Source organism: Coregonus lavaretus, assembly GCF_964263955.1.
Source record: "Coregonus lavaretus genome assembly, chromosome: 11".
NCBI classification, from domain to species: domain Eukaryota; kingdom Metazoa; phylum Chordata; class Actinopteri; order Salmoniformes; family Salmonidae; genus Coregonus; species Coregonus lavaretus.
In genome coordinates, this window is record NC_139998.1 from 20923777 (window position 1) to 20939563 (window position 15787).

At 48.0% G+C, this 15787-nt stretch overlaps 1 protein-coding gene across 3 annotated transcripts in view; it reads left to right on the top strand.

The window, feature by feature from the left end:
* LOC311137624 (guanine nucleotide-binding protein G(i) subunit alpha-1-like) overlaps positions 1-15787 on the top strand; it is a 24125-nt gene extending 8338 nt beyond the window's left edge. For all 3 annotated transcript variants that reach the window (XM_084172128.1, XM_084172129.1, XM_084172130.1), the window contains exons 2-9: positions 3835-3877; positions 4085-4226; positions 4700-4857; positions 4970-5098; positions 6259-6388; positions 7142-7295; positions 14301-14492; positions 14746-15787. In XM_084172128.1, the coding sequence (XP_084028254.1) occupies positions 3835-3877; positions 4085-4226; positions 4700-4857; positions 4970-5098; positions 6259-6388; positions 7142-7295; positions 14301-14491 (947 nt within the window). In that variant the 3' untranslated portion in view covers position 14492; positions 14746-15787. The remainder of the gene's footprint in view (positions 1-3834; positions 3878-4084; positions 4227-4699; positions 4858-4969; positions 5099-6258; positions 6389-7141; positions 7296-14300; positions 14493-14745) is intronic.

The window sequence follows — 15787 nt, forward strand, 5'->3', positions numbered from 1 at the left end:
ATCGTTTGACACATTGTTTTTATTGGTTGCAAGGTTGAATTATTATTATTTTATTTATTTTTTACCTGGTCACGTTTAGCTTTTGGTTCACAATTTACTGTTTTAAATAAATCATGATGATAAAATTTACCAAAAATAAACCAAATTTTTTTTTTTTGAGGTAACTTTCTCGTAATAGAACATGATACATTAACCCCTCAATAACTCAACATTTTCAAATGGCGAGACTGACTAGCTACGAAGTGGACAAACTTTAATAGTGTGTTTGTGTCGGGAGCATGCTGTCTATTTAGTAAGGCAATGCCCACGTTTATGTTTCTTTGAATGGCAAAATAATGTGAATGGCAATGCATAATACCATTTGGAAGCATCTTAAAAATTGCCTTCTTAGTGGTAATGCATACTTTTTTTTAAATACATTTGGAGGAGTTTTTTTTCTATAGGCAGTTACAACAATTAAATATAAAGTCCTGTAATTTGACTTGCCAATATCTGTATTTACCCTATATAGGCTACTTGCTCAGCCCGCAAATTAAATATAAAATCACCTGCTATTGAAATTATACCTGCATCATTCGCTTCCCTGTCAGATCTTGAGCCGGATCAGTATTTCTTTTCATTCGGGCCAGTAGCTTTCAGTTGGCACTGGCCCGGTGTGCCACTGGCAAAAATCGACCTAAATCTCGAGCCCTGCTCTGTGCGACGCGCATAGGGCTTACAGTAAATTCGGAAAGTATTCAGACCCCTTCCCTTTTCCCAAAATGTGTTACGTTACAGCCTTATTCTAAAATTGATTTAAATAAATAAAAATGTCCTCATCAATCTACACACAATACCCCATAATGACAAAGTGAAAACAGGTTGTTAGACATTTGTGCATATGTATTAATAAATAAAAAACTGATGCCTTATTTACATAACTATTCAGATCCTTTGCTATGAGGCTCGAAATTGAGCTCAGGTGCGTCCTGTTTCCATTAATCATCCTTGATGATGTTGTAACAACTTGATTGGAGTCCACCTGTGGTAAATTCAATTGATTGGACATGATTTGGAAAGGCACACACCTGTCTATATAAGGTCCCACAGTTGACAGTGCATGTCAGAGCAAAAACCAAGCCATGAGGGCGAAGGAATTGTCCATAGAGCTCCGAGACAGGATTGTGTCGAGGCACAGATCTGGGGAAGGGTACCAAAAAAATGTCTGCAGCATTGAAGGTCCCCAAAAACACAGGGGCCTCCATTATTCTTAAATGGAAGAAGTTTGGAACCACCAAGACTCTTCCTAGAGCTGGCCACCCAGCCAAACTGAGCAATCGGGGGAGAAGGGCCTTGATCAGGGAGGTGACCAAGAACCCGATGGTCACTCTGACAGAGCTCCAGAGTTCCTCTGTGGAGATGGGAGAACCTTCCAGAAGGACAACCATCTTTGCAGCACTCCACCAATCAGGCCTTTATGGTAGAGTGGCCAGGCGGAAGCCACCCCTCAGTAAAAGGCACATGACAACCCACTTGGAGTTTGCCAAAAGGCACCTAAAGGACTCTCAGACCATGAGAAACAAGATCCTCTGGTCTGATGAAACCAAGTTGAACTCTTTGTCCTAAATGCCAAGCGTCACATCTGGAGGAAACCTGGCACCATCTCTATGGTGAAGCATGGTGGTGGCAGCATCATGCTGTGGGGATGTTTTTCAGCGGCAGGGACTGGGAGACTAGTCAGGATCGAGGGAAAGATGAACGGAGCAAAGTACAGAGATATCCTTGACGATAACCTGCTCGAGTGCTCAGGACCTCAGACTGGGGCGAAGGTTCACCTTCCAACAGGACAACGACCCTACGCACACAGCCAAGACGACGCAGGAGTGGCTTTGGGAGAAGTCTCAATGTCCTTGAGTGGCCCAGCCAGAGCCCGGACTTGAACCCGATCGAACATCTCTGGAGAGACCTGAAAATAGCTGTGCAGCAACGCTCCCCATCCAACCTGACAAAGCTTGAGAGGATCTGCAGAGAACAATGGGAAAAACTCATCATACCCAAGACTCCAGGCTGTAATCGCTGCCAAAGGTGCTTCAACAAAGTACTGAGTAAAGGGTCTGAATACTTATGTAAATGTGATATTTCAGTTTCTTATTTTAATTAATTAGCAAACATTTCTAAACCTGTTTTTGCTTTGTCATTTATGGCATATTGTGTGTAGATTAAGCACTCCGCATTGACATGATTGGTTGACAGTAGGTGAGGGCGGGAGGTCCTGTATAAACACAAACTGACTGACTTCACAATAGCTCTGCACTGCTCGGCGAAGCACAATAAGTATGAATGCACCCTAAATGCTGCACGGACAATGCGACGGAATGACCATGTAGCGCCTGACTCACCTGTTTCTCTCCGTCCACTCTTCACGCATCTATTCCACCTTCAGTTTTTTTAAATATAATTTAGCTGTGATGGCGAGCGGGGATGCAGACTCTGATTCTTCTGTTAGACATTGGAGCAGAGCTCAAAGAGAGCAATGTTGATACATTGTATAATTTCATCGCTTGTTATTACCAAGAGCACCGATCAGTCTGAGTGGACTTTGCAAGTTCACTGTCATGCAGACACTGAGTGTCAGAGAGGGAAAATTGAGCTAATTATTGGTTTGATAACGAACAACGTTCAGTCATGTTACCTAGCTAGCTAACAACCTGGTAACTTGACACTAGGTTTAGGCAAATTTGATTGGCACAGGAAGAAAGGAGAAGGCTCTGCTACTCATGAGATGTGCTTCAAAAGGTAGGATTCATATAGGCCTAAAATCTATTTCTTTCTGGTGTTCCTTAAATTCTGTTTGGTGGCTAACGTTTAGAAAAGGTGCAATGTGTGTTTGTGGGAGAGAGAAAGTCGTGTGTATGAGCGTGAGGGAGACTGTGTGTGTCTGTTAACGGAAGAGTAAAGGTTTCATGCAGTGTTTTCCCCTTACTGACACAATGACATGCATATCATTTATGCATGTATATCACAGGAGGTTGGTGGTACCTTAATTGGGGAGTATGCGCTCGTGGTAATGGCTGGAGCGGAATAGGTGGAAGGGTATCAAACACATGGTTTCTATGTTTGATGCCATTCCATTTGCGCCATTCCATTTGCGCTGTTCCAACCGTTATTATGAGCCGTCCTCCCTTGAGCAGCCTCCACTGATGTATATTTCTCCCTCCCATTCCTCCAGCCAAATCACAGGTAGGCCTTTGCAAATGTTAGCAAATCAGCCATTCTATACAGTATTCTATTATACACTGAACAGTGTGAAGTTAAAATCAATGTGTTGCATTGAGTAGAAGTGTAAATCTTTATTTTTTTACTGTGGTATCGCGATGCTACTCAATATCATGATACTTGACCTGGTATCGTTTGTAAAATGCTGTTATCGTGACAATCCTACTCATATCAATCTTTGCCAAAGTTGATGTGACTCTGTGGATGGTGTACACAACCAGTTGGTCTGAGCGAGTATAATGCGGGTTGCTAAATCTTTGGCACGCCAGAGCTATAATCTCATTGGTAGGAGGATCCAGTTGATTAATCCAATTAAACTAAGGCCTGGCTAACTCTCCTGTTTGGGCAGATCAGACACTTGGTTTCCCAATGCTGAATAGCTATTAGCTACTCAGTCTCAGTCTCTGGACTGTAAGTTTGTGCAAAATGTGAGTTAGGCCTACGTGTGTGGATCTCAAATTAGGATCCAGCCCAATAGCTCAAGTCAAAACAGCCATGAATGAATGGATAATGTGTAATGTCTATCACTCATTAATTGGCCTCCTCCCTTCTCTTTCCCTCTCTGTCCGTCTCTATCAGGTGCTGGGGAGTCAGGAAAGAGTACCATTGTCAAACAGATGAAGTAAGTTTCTCGTTATCTAAATAGTTTACGGAAATGTTTACTTTAGGTGAAATGATCATGTAACTTTCTATGTATCAATCTATCCAATGTCATTCCATAACACATTTGAATAACAGGCAATAGGCCTAGTTGTTTATTCATGCTTTCTTTCTCCTGCTATCCTGCTCCTCCACTCTACTTTCCCATTCTCCTCACTCTTTCTCCCAGGATCATCCATGAGGCGGGCTATTCAGAGGAGGAGTGTAAGCAGTACAAGGCGGTGGTGTACAGCAACACGATCCAGTCAATCATCGCCATCATCAGAGCCATGGGGCGCCTCAAGATCGACTTCGCCGAATCAGCCAGAGCGGTGAGTGGAGTAGGACACTGGGAGCTCTAGACACTGATCCAAGAGCAGTTTTGTGCTTTTTAACTCCTTATAGTTGAGGTTAGGTTTTGGTGAGGGCAAGCTGATCTTAGATCTGTGCCTGGGAGTTCAGGAGTGGTGGAGGTGGTTAGTCAATGAGGTCAAATGGCAGGGGATAGGGTTTGGCTGTAAGAAGCACGGGGAGGGTTGATGGTAGTTTTAATGGAGAGGTGAAGAAAAGTAATTCCCAGCGCAACCCCTAGCCCTGACCTAAAAAATATACAAATTGGTGTTATTTCATAGATGGAAGATGTTGATGGGTGGACGTAAACAATATAGCGCAACTTCACCCAGAAAGGTTACCAGAGGGTCTGCAAGGCATCTTAGGTTTAAAACGATAGGGAGGATGTCTGAATAAACCCTACCTTACTGCTTCTGCCTCCTAACCGTTGGTTGTGTCTCCTGTCCCCCACCAGGATGATGCTCGTCAGCTGTTTGTGCTGGCGGGATCGGCAGAGGAGGGCTTCATGACCGGTGAGCTGGCCGGAGTCATCCAGCGCCTCTGGAAGGACAGGGGGGTCCAGGCCTGCTTCGGCCGCTCACGAGAGTACCAGCTCAACGACTCAGCCGCCTAGTGAGTAACACACACACAGTCCTGCTTCAGAGAGTACACTAACCTCCTTCACACAACTGCAACATTCAACAAACCGTTAACACTGACCTCCCTATCCATCATTCTCTCTCAGTTATCTGAATGACCTGGACAGGATAGCCCACGGAGCATACGTGCCCACCCAGCAGGACGTGCTGAGGACCAGGGTGAAGACCACCGGCATCGTGGAGACTCATTTCACCTTCAAAGATCTCCACTTCAAGTGAGACAGTCTCCTGTGTACCCACTCTAAGGGTGCATCTCAATAGTGTGTCTGAAACAACATCCTTAAACAGCTGTACCCACTCTAGTGCTGCTTTTCGACTAACACCAGTGTTAACACTAGTGTATACACCCTTACGTTATACAAGGGAAATTGTGTTTCCATAGCTAGGGCTGGCAGTGAGGACTTGTGAAGAGCAGCATCAACAACCTCTGCATAATCAAAACAGTTGCTTTGTGAGAAGGTGTTAAAGTTCAGTTAGCCATTGTTATGTAAAAGAACCAGTGGCCTGGCTTTGGCCCCAAGTGAGAGCAGGTCCGCTGCCGCCGCCATGGCCCAGTGAGACACGTGTGCCGGCCCGCGTAGATGGAAACAGAAAAGCCTGAGCCTTTTGGGTAAAACACTGGGGTAAATCCTGTTTGGAAATGCGCCATAAGGGTCTCTCAACAGGCCAAAAGGCGTCTGCATGCTTCAGTTCGGCTGGCGGCTAGGCGAACCGAATAAGTGTGCTCGCAAACTCCCTTAAAAACTAGAAAAAAACAGCATAATGTACTGTTTGTCTATTTTGAGATGCTGTCAGAATTAATCTAAGATAACTCGTGAAATCTGTCATTAATTTTGACATTTTTGTCAAGGAGATCTTAGTCGCGCAATTTTACATCTAAGCTGATTGGTGCAGTATTTCTCAATGAAAAAATGTGCATGAAAACGACTAGTCTCTCGTTGAATGACAACAAAGACTTTATTGAAGAATCCCTACAGTTGACCAATCACAGACAAGGGGCGTAGACTTCGGCTCCCGAACTTCTACTGGCCTTGAGAAAAAATTCTGTGTGCCCGAACAGCCGAAAAAGTCCTTACCGAAGTCCAAAACAAACAGAAACGTCACAAAATGTTGTCATAATATTTGCACAAACTCTTCCGAACTGTTTCAGCTGGGAAGCATGCTGATGCCTTAAGCCAGCTGATGACACCCTCTTGTCTACAGAGGGTTCAGTTCAGGGCTGAAGTTTACTAGCTGTAGTGTTCATGAGGAGTGTGATGGTTTGTGGGAGATTGCAAAATGTTTTAATGTAGAGCTGTTTGAAAATACTTTGAGTTTAGTTTTTTGTGCGTTTGCACAGGGATACTAACAGTCAGTATGTGTATTTTCTCCCCAGGATGTTTGACGTGGGGGGTCAGAGGTCTGAGAGGAAGAAGTGGATCCACTGTTTTGAGGGAGTCACCGCCATCATCTTCTGTGTGGCGCTCAGTGACTACGACCTGGTGCTGGCCGAGGACGAGGAGATGGTGAGACTCATCCCTCTCACTCAGCCCTTGCTCATCAGTCATCGATATTGCGCTCCCACACTCCCTCTGTAATCCTTATACCTTGTTCATTCTCATCCTTTGTTCATCCCCCTCCTCGACTCTCACTCACGCTTCAGTCATCCTTCTCTTTCTCGTCTCATTTACTGTCATCCCTCAGTCATCTTTCGTTCTTTCTCGTATGAAACAAGTGTTCATTTAGGGCGGCAGGTAGCTTAGTGGTTAAGAGCGTTGTGCCAGTAACCGAAAGGTTGCTGGTTCTAATCCCCGAGCAGACTAGGTGAAAAATCTGTCGATGTGCCCTTGAGCAAGGCACTTAACCCTAATTGCTCCTGTAAGTCGCTCTGGATAAGAGCGTCTGCTAAATGACCAATTATTATTATTATTATTCATTTATCCACAGATTCAGTTTCACATTTTCTGCCCCTATTGCGTCAGGAAGACAACGACGTCATCAGAACGATAGCAACACTTGTGAAATATGTTATATGCATTTTTAAAAACGGTTTATTTCAAAGAACAAACTTGTATGGTGTGGTACCCACAAACAGATTAATTTCCTTTCTTGGGATAATGTGACTAGCCTGCCTGGTCCCAGATCTCCTTGTGCGGTCTTGCCAATACGATGGTCATTCTCATGGCAAGACCGCTCAAACAGATCTGGGACCAGGCTATAATGGGACCGATGGACATGTGTAACTAAAAGCATTGTGTGGTTGTCTTATTGTCCCTCAGAACCGGATGCATGAGAGCATGAAGCTGTTTGACTCCATCTGCAACAACAAGTGGTTCACAGACACCTCCATCATCCTCTTCCTTAACAAGAAGGATCTGTTCGAGGAGAAGATCCAAAAGAGTCCTCTCACTATCTGTTACCCGGAGTACGCAGGTAAGAGACACACACACATCACTATCAGCTACTCTACAAATCATCTTGAATCCCACATTTTAGTGATACCGTGCTAAGCCTTGCTCAGGCTGATCGCACAGCGTGTTCCAGGTCGTCTTAATTGCAGTCGCGTTGTGAAGATTATCAGATCTCTCAACACCTGCAGTCAATTCTGTTTTTCCTGTGTTTTATATCATATTGTACAACAGCTGATGAAACTATCACTTTAAGTGTAAAAACATTTGTTCAGTGTTATTTCCTGATTTGAATTTTCAACCAGCAACTATCTACACAGGACCTTCTAATCAGCAGGTTTGCATGGGCGGAAGTTTCGGCTTTCCATGGTGACATCACCATGTGCTAAATTGTTTTAATAGACCAATAAGAGTTCCAAACCTCTGCCAATAACCGCTAGTTCTATATCGTGGAGCTCCGCCCCATAGGGGAGCTGTGCTCCTATTGGTTTACCCACTGCCCTAAGGCAGCATCAGCCTGAGACAAAATTATGCACACACCTGCAGCCAATAGGAGTACAGGTGTCCCTATAAGAGGGGATGCCTCCCCTCAATCAGCCTCCCTTTATCTTCAGCGACTGGACTAGACTGGAGAAGCCAAGAAGACACAAAGAAAGACTCAGGACGAGATACGCCGTCAATTTCCAGTTCATCGACGTCGTCCATAGAAATGAGCACACCAGGAGATTTTCCACCCTCAAAAGCTCTTTTCAGAGCTCAATGCAGATGCTCCTCCAAGGCGGCTGGTGACTCCCAGGACTTATGTTTCGTGTGTTTGGGGTCTCAGCATGCCAGAGAGGGCGTCATCAGTCCCTCTAACTGCGCCTCCTGCGCCCTCCTTTCTATAAGGGAGAGGAAGCAGCGCTGGGCGTTTTTTTAGGGAGGATATCCCTCTAGAAGATGTGTTGTCAATTTTAGCCTCTGCTTCAGAGGCGTCATCTGACGGCGCAGATTCTGGAGATGATGGGGACTATGAGGAGGAGGCAGGCATTCCAATGGAACAGTCTGACCCCGTCCCTCATACGTTCAAGCCCCCCTTTCCTTTGGTTAGTGAGAGGGCTTGCAGTTCCTATGGTGATGACGACACGGGTTCTGAGAAATCAGAAGCCCTGTCCTTCGCCGCAGCTTCTCTGAGGTCGGATTTTCCCGGTCTCATTGAGAGAGCTGCCAGACGGCTGGATATAGCGCTGCCCCCTATTCCCTCCGCACCGGAGGTTGATTTAATGGAGGGCGGCCCTTATTCCAGGCCAAGGAGAGCGGCAGAGCCACTGGCTCCAGCCATGCCTTCGTTGGCCAAGTACGTCGAGGGCTCATGGGAGGCACCCTTAGCGGCGCGTTCGCCGGCTAAATCGTACCTCCCATTCACTAGAGTGGAGGGAAGGTTCCAGGGCCCAGCGAGAGGAATCCCCAGGTTAGAGAGCGCCATGGCGGCGTATCTCGTACCGGGTTCGAGTCCCTGGCCCTCTTCCAAGAAGGCCACTCTGCCATCTCAGAAGGACCGTCTCACAGCACAGCTGTTAGAGAAGTCCTTCAATTTGGGAGCCCAGGCTGTAGCAGCAGCCAATAACATTGCCCTCTTGGCAGCCGCTCTGTCCCGTTTAACCACGGGTAAGACTGAGCTGGCACCAGAGGAGGTGGAGGAAGCGTCCAGAATCTCTGGCGCCATCCTGCACCTAACACCGGCATCGGCCGTCTGCTCGGGGAGGTCCATGGCCACTTCGGTGGTCGCGGAGCGACACCTCTGGTTGTCTCTGACGACCATGAAAGAGGCAGACAGGACGTCCCTCTTTAACGCCCCCCTCTCTGACGACTGGCTCTTCGGAGTTGCCGTCAAAGAGGCGACAGAGGTTTTTGAGATTGGACGAGGAGAACAAGCAGCTGGCCAGACACCTGCCACTGGCAGGGAGGTTAGGCCCTGCACCTCAACAAAGACCGTCCACTTCCGCCGCCCAGGGTAGACAGGGATCTGCGGCGCATCCGGCGGCCACAGGAGGCAGGAGAGCGGGCCCAGCCCCCCAGCAGCCACGGTGGCCCCATTGCAGCCGGCGAGAGAAGTGGTGAGAGCGCCGACCTGGCCCCCAAAGGGAGGCCACAAGAGGAGGCGCACATGACGGGACGCGGGGGAGCGGATGGAGGACACGTCGGATTCGAACGTGGCCACTGTTCCCCCCCACCCTTCGGTTGAAGGGATGGGTGATGATGATAATGCTTTTTGTGATGTGTACAATAAAGAGTTGGCTCCACCTGACTTTGTCAAAAAAGAGCCCCTTTTCCATAATACGTCCGAGAGCGTTCATATCTCACCCTCTCTTTCCTACCACTCTAAGCGCCGTTCAGCCCACCAAGGGTGCGTTGCTGAACAGGCACTCAGAGTAGGTACAAATAACACTTCAAGTATAAGAAGTGCTTCACATAGCAGGCAGCAGTCTCGGTCAGACTCTGACATGATGACGCAGCCGCTATTTGGGGATGGCGCACTATCGCAGACTAAGGTCTCTGTTAGTGCGATTCAGACCCATGCTGCGTTCACGGAGGGCCTGATTACTACGGTTACGGGAATAACCAACGTATCGGCGCCCCCGTTTCTCACAGAACGCACTAATGCTCACCACGCTGAGTGTAGCTCAACCCACCAGAGGTGCAGAGTTGAACACACACAGAAGGTGAAGGTTAAGAAGGTATCAAGGCGCCGCCTTGTGTTACCTCAGAGACCTCACATTACAGACTCCTAGGAGTATTGTAGTGAGGGGCTCTAATAGCGAATTGCAGTCACAGCCAGAGTCTGGGATGATGACGCAATCGCTCGCTGGGGATGGTGCCCTGTCGCAGGCTGTGGCCTCGGTCAGTGCAGTTCAGACCCGCGCTGCGTTCACGGAGGGCAGGAATACGACGGTTACGGGTTTAACCGATGTCTCTGCCCCTCCTCTCTCAGAGCGCACTGATGTTTCCTCTCCCTTTCAGGGGAGGCCCACCTTGGACTGTTCCACCACCTCAGTGTTGGAGAACAGCGGCGGCAAGGGCCATAGAGGAATACAGGTCCTTCCTACTGAATGTACCACAGCTTCGCGCTCGCCCGCTTTCTCTGCATTGCTGGCAGTGGCAGCGAAGCTGTACCCTCTCACGCTGGCTAGACCAGACGTTGCAGAAGGGTTATGCCCTCCAATTCCATCGGACCCCACCCCCATTCAGGGGAGTGGTGGAGACGGTGATGAAAACGCCCGAAAAATTGGCCGCTCTGGTTTCAGAGATTACGGAACTTTTGGCGAAGGAGGCGGTCACAGTAGTTCCCCAGGAGCAAAGGAACAAAGGGCTATATTCGCCCTACTTCCTGGTGCCCAAAAAGACGGGGGGAACGAGGCCGATATTGGATTTACGCATTCTCAACGAGAGCGTAACCAAACGGCCCTTTCGAATGCTAACGACAAAACGTCTGCTGGAATGTGTCCAGAAGGGAGACTTTTGTACAAGCATAGACCTAAAGGACGCGTACTTTCATGTGCCGGTACAGCCGCGTCACAGGAAGTTTCCTACCTAGACGACCTACTGGTTCTCGCCCCGTCAGCAGAGCTGGCGATCACTCACGCAACACAGACAGTGATTCATCTCACACGTCTGGGGTTCGCTGTGAATTGGAAAAAGAGCGCGCCCTGGCCCAGTCATCAGATTGTCTACCTGGGGATACAGCTAGACACTGTAATGATGAGGGCTCGAATTTCGGACCCTCGAAGGGTAGCCTTGTTGCTAGCCCTGAGGAAGTGTCGTCCGAATCACACGGTGACGGCGCTGTCGATCATGTCACTCTTGGGTCTCATGTCGTCAGCCCACTCTGTGGTTCCGCAGATCTGAACTATTGGAGAAACCCGCGCGTTCTCACGCACGGAGTCCCGATAGGCAAAGTGTCCTCTTACATTCCAGTGTTCACAGATGCCTCTCTGACTGGATGGGGAGGGACATGTCAGACCCAAGCGATAGGAGGTGTGTGGCCTCTTTCGAGTCGCCACATCAACCTCTTAGAGTTGGAAACGGTTCGACTGGTTCTGACCCACTTCGCGTCTACCCTTCGGGGTCGCGATGTGCTGGTCTGGTCAGACAACCGGACCACAGTAGCCCACATAAATCGCCAGGGAGGAGTCGGGTCTCCTGCTCTCCATCGGGCGGCAGAGGAATTGTGGCTGTGGGCTCACGAGCACCTTCGCTCATTGAGAGCAGCACACATTCCGGGCTACTTGAACGCAGGGGCAGACCTCGTGTCGCGAGGGGGTCCTCGAGACGACGAGTGGTGTCTGCACCCGGACATTGTTCAAAAATTTGGGAACAATTCGGAAGAGCCGAGGTGGAACGCGCAATGTCCCCTATGGTTCTCTCTGAGGGAACAGGACGAACCGCCACTGGGAAGAGACGCCATTGCGCACCACCCGTGGCCGAGAGTTCTTCTGTATGCATTCCCTCCGCTGTCCTGCATTCTCCCACTGTTAGCCAGGGTGAGGTCAGGAGGGCTGTCAGTGATATTGATAGCCCCCGATCGCCCAGGGGCTCCTTGGTTTGCGGAGATGAGTCAGATGTTGATTGCGCCACCTTGGCCAATTCCACATCGACGGGACGCATTGTCTCAGGCGGGGGGCTCGATAGGGCAGTTGCCCATAATTTGCCAACCACTGAAGGCTTTGCTGCTGAGAGGGACAGGCTAGAGCGCCGTGGGTTATCTGATGCAGTGATCAGAACCATACAGGGTGCACGTGCCAGTTCCACTTCTAGGATGTATGCCAGGAGATGGAATGTGTTTTCACGATGGTGTGTCACACAAGGTGTAGACCCCATGAGCTGTCAGGTTGAGAGTGTTCTCTCTTTCCTACAGCTTATGTTTGATAAGCAGCGATCGCCCGCCACCATTAAGGTGTTTGCAGCGGCGATTTCAGCTTGTGGCGAGGGGTATGGCAGAGACAATGTCTTCAGCCACCCTCTAGTGAAACGTTTCTTATTGGGAACGCGGCGGCTTAGGCCAACGCCTAGAGCCACGCTTCCTCAGTGGGATTTGGCTTTGGTACTCGAAGCGCTATGTAAGTCGCCGTTCGAGCCATTGAATCAAATACCCCTCAAGATGCTGTCTATGAAGACGGCACTGTTGCTCGCTTTGACTACTGCTAAGCGTGTCAGTGATTTGTGTGCTCTTTTGACGAGACCCGACTGCCTGGCCATTAATGGTGATCTGAGCAGAGCGGTGTTACGTCCTAACCCGGCATTTGTGCCGAAGGTTATTAAGAGCTCATATAGATCACAGACCGTGGAGCTGTGGGCTTTCTCTCCCCCTCCTCAGAGGGAGAGGAGTGAGGAAAGGCTCCATCGCCTGTGCCCAGTGCACGCTTTGGCGTGTTACGTTGAGCGCACAGCAGCGATTAGGTCATCGCCTCAGCTGTTTGTGTGTCACGGTGCGGCTGCACTAGGTAGACCACTTTCGAAACAGCGTCTGTCTCATTGGCTTTGTGAGGGCATTGAGACAGCTTATGAGGCAGCGGGGCGACAATTGCCTCAGGGTATCAGAGCTCACTCCACTCGTGGAGTAGCAGCTTCTACTGCCCTTCTCAGAGGAACAGGGGTAGAGGATATATGTAGAGCGGCGTCATGGTCAACACAGTCTCCATTTATCCGTTTCTATCTCTTGGATATGTCTTCTAACTCTTTGGCTCAGTCTGTACTCAGCGTAGCTGAAGGGAGAACTTGAGCTAGGAGGGAGGAATGCAGGACTGTGGAGACAGGTCTCCTTCAGGTCCGCTTCTGATAGAAGGACATCATGTTTGACATGACTCCTGACTGACAGGTTCAGTACAGTAGAGGGCATGTATTGATCTGCCCACCAGTGATTCACTGGGTTGAGGCGGAATGATGAGGGATAATAGTAGTAACCTGGGTTACGATACTATTAGACCGGTCATGACAATTTGACGGAATGTGACGTCATCTATCTGCTTGTTCAGATTAGTATAAATCATGTTCTGGGATCTGCCCACTAATCTCTGGGATTCCATTGATTGAGTAAGGCGGCCTACCGTATACACAATGTAGAGTGACACTTTGTGTCATTCCATTAGTGGTCGGTATGATTGTGACAGGATATTAGGGTACCATCTATCTGCTAGTACAGATTAGTATGGCCTGTATTCTGGTGATCTGCCCACTAGTCATTGGTGTTGCCATTGGACTAGGTGGGGCGGGTTTTTAACCGATGACGCAGTATATTGTGACACTTGTATGGTTGCAGTACTGCGGGAATTGGTTGCAGCCATTGCTAGGCCTGACCTTTTCATTTGGATGGGAAGTGTTGGGCTCTACGCTCCGCCTTAAACCAATAGGAGCAGAGCTCCCCTATGGGGCGGAGCTCCACAATATAGAACGATTAGTTACCGGAGTGTAACTCCAGTTCTATGAGTGGAGCGGAGCCCCATAGGACTTAAGGCCCTGCCGACCCCCTCTAGTCTCGCTGAAGATAAATATCTCGGGAGGCTGATTGAGGGGAGGCATCCCCTCTTATAGGGACACCTGTACTCCTATTGGCTGCAGGTGTGTGCATAATTTTGTCTCAGGCTGATGCTGCCTTAGGGCAGTGGGTAAACCAATAGGAGCAGAGCTCCCCTATGGGGCTCCGCTCCACTCATAGAACTGGAGTTACACTCCGGTAACTAATCGTTTTCAGTTTTCCACTCAGACCACTTCCAGACAGTCCTACAAAATTGAGAAATATTTTGCTAACAAGCTATTTTGCCCTTTTTTTTAAAAATGGAAATCTATTACAGTAAGGTACTTCATTGTTACCCAGAAATGATTTGAAATGGATATAATGGCTGCATAGGGCCTTTAACATCTCAGGAACTCACAATGGTGAAGGTAAAACAGACACCGTCATCCCTAAAATACCTAAACTAACTTATGGGAATGTCTCTTTCTCCCTCTCTCTCTCGGTCTCTGTCTCACTTCCTCCTTGCCCCAACTTTCCAAGGCTCCAACACGTACGAGGAGGCTGCAGCCTACATCCAGTGTCAGTTTGAGGACCTGAACAAGAGGAAGGACACCAAGGAGATCTACACCCACTTCACCTGCGCCACCGACACCAAGAACGTGCAGTTTGTCTTTGACGCAGTCACCGACGTCATCATCAAGAACAACCTGAAGGACTGTGGCCTCTTCTAGGGTAGGCTGAACATGGATATATCTTATAACGTGTTGTTAGACACTCAATGTTCTTGAAAGGCAATTACATACAGTAATAAAGTTTGTAATAAGACTTTCTAGAGTCAGGCCTGGACAGATGCTCAATTCCAAATCAGCCCCCCTAGCCCGACGCAGTTGTGTAGGTCTGAAACGATTGCTTAGGCAGTATGGCATGGCACCTAGTATATCAGAGGTGTTCTCTTAACATTGTGTTTTACCCTCTTTCTGTACAGGCAATGTGGTGGCCAGCGTGTGCTCAGTGACTTTTCTTGGGGACGTCTGTGGCTGGAGGGGGTCGGATGATGGGCACTTTGTAGAGAACATCAATTTTAACCTCTTAACTTATGTTCATCTCAAAAAGTTTTTAAAATGCCATGTAGAAAAACGTTTGTGTAAAATATTTGTACAACTGTCACTATGGCTGGAGTTTTTCACTGTTTTTGTTTTAACCAGTCAAGTTATAAAAAATTAAAAGGGGGGGGGCCTTTGCATTCCTTTCTTGGAATGGACACTAATTTCTTCTGTTTGTAGGTACTTGTGAATTAGTTGCAGTTTTTGGGGCTAAATGGTAGATGTTATAATTGAATACACCCCCCCCCCCCCCCCCCCCAAAAAAACAACAACATTATATCAATATTTGGTTTCCGTGACTATGATGGCATTAGAGAATTAGTGTCCATGGAAATAATGGAATAGGCCAATTTAAGAACAACTTGCTCTCGACTGTGAGAGCTGTGTGCATGATTGTGTGTGAGTGCCTTTGCTGCATCACTGTTTGCTTGTGTGAGTGAGTGCATGTGTGCAGCTGTGTGTTTGGCTGTGTGACTTTGCATGCATGAATGTGTTTGAATGTGTGTGGATATAAATACAAAGGGACTTTCTTATTTTTACTTGTCATCCTTCTCTATCTGGTTTCTGGAAAAGTGACCAAAAACACAACTTCAAATGTAACGCGACGTCAGGTCGTTGGTGATGTTTCGGGCTGTAACATTCCTACACCAAATCATTTTAAAGAAACTTTGAAAAGAGGATGACAACTACAGCCTTGTAGCAGACCGGATCATAGATATGAAGTGCATAGATAGACAACGGGAGGTGGATGGGTGGAAGTGCACTGTTATGATGATGACGATATGATTTGTAATGGTTTCAGGTTACATATCCCCCTAACCTCACCCCTCTGTTTCCATTGGATGGGGACGTTAGTGGATTCATTTCCATTCTTTTGCTAATAAAAGAGTTGCTGTGGTGAAACCACGGCATCCTTCACAATGA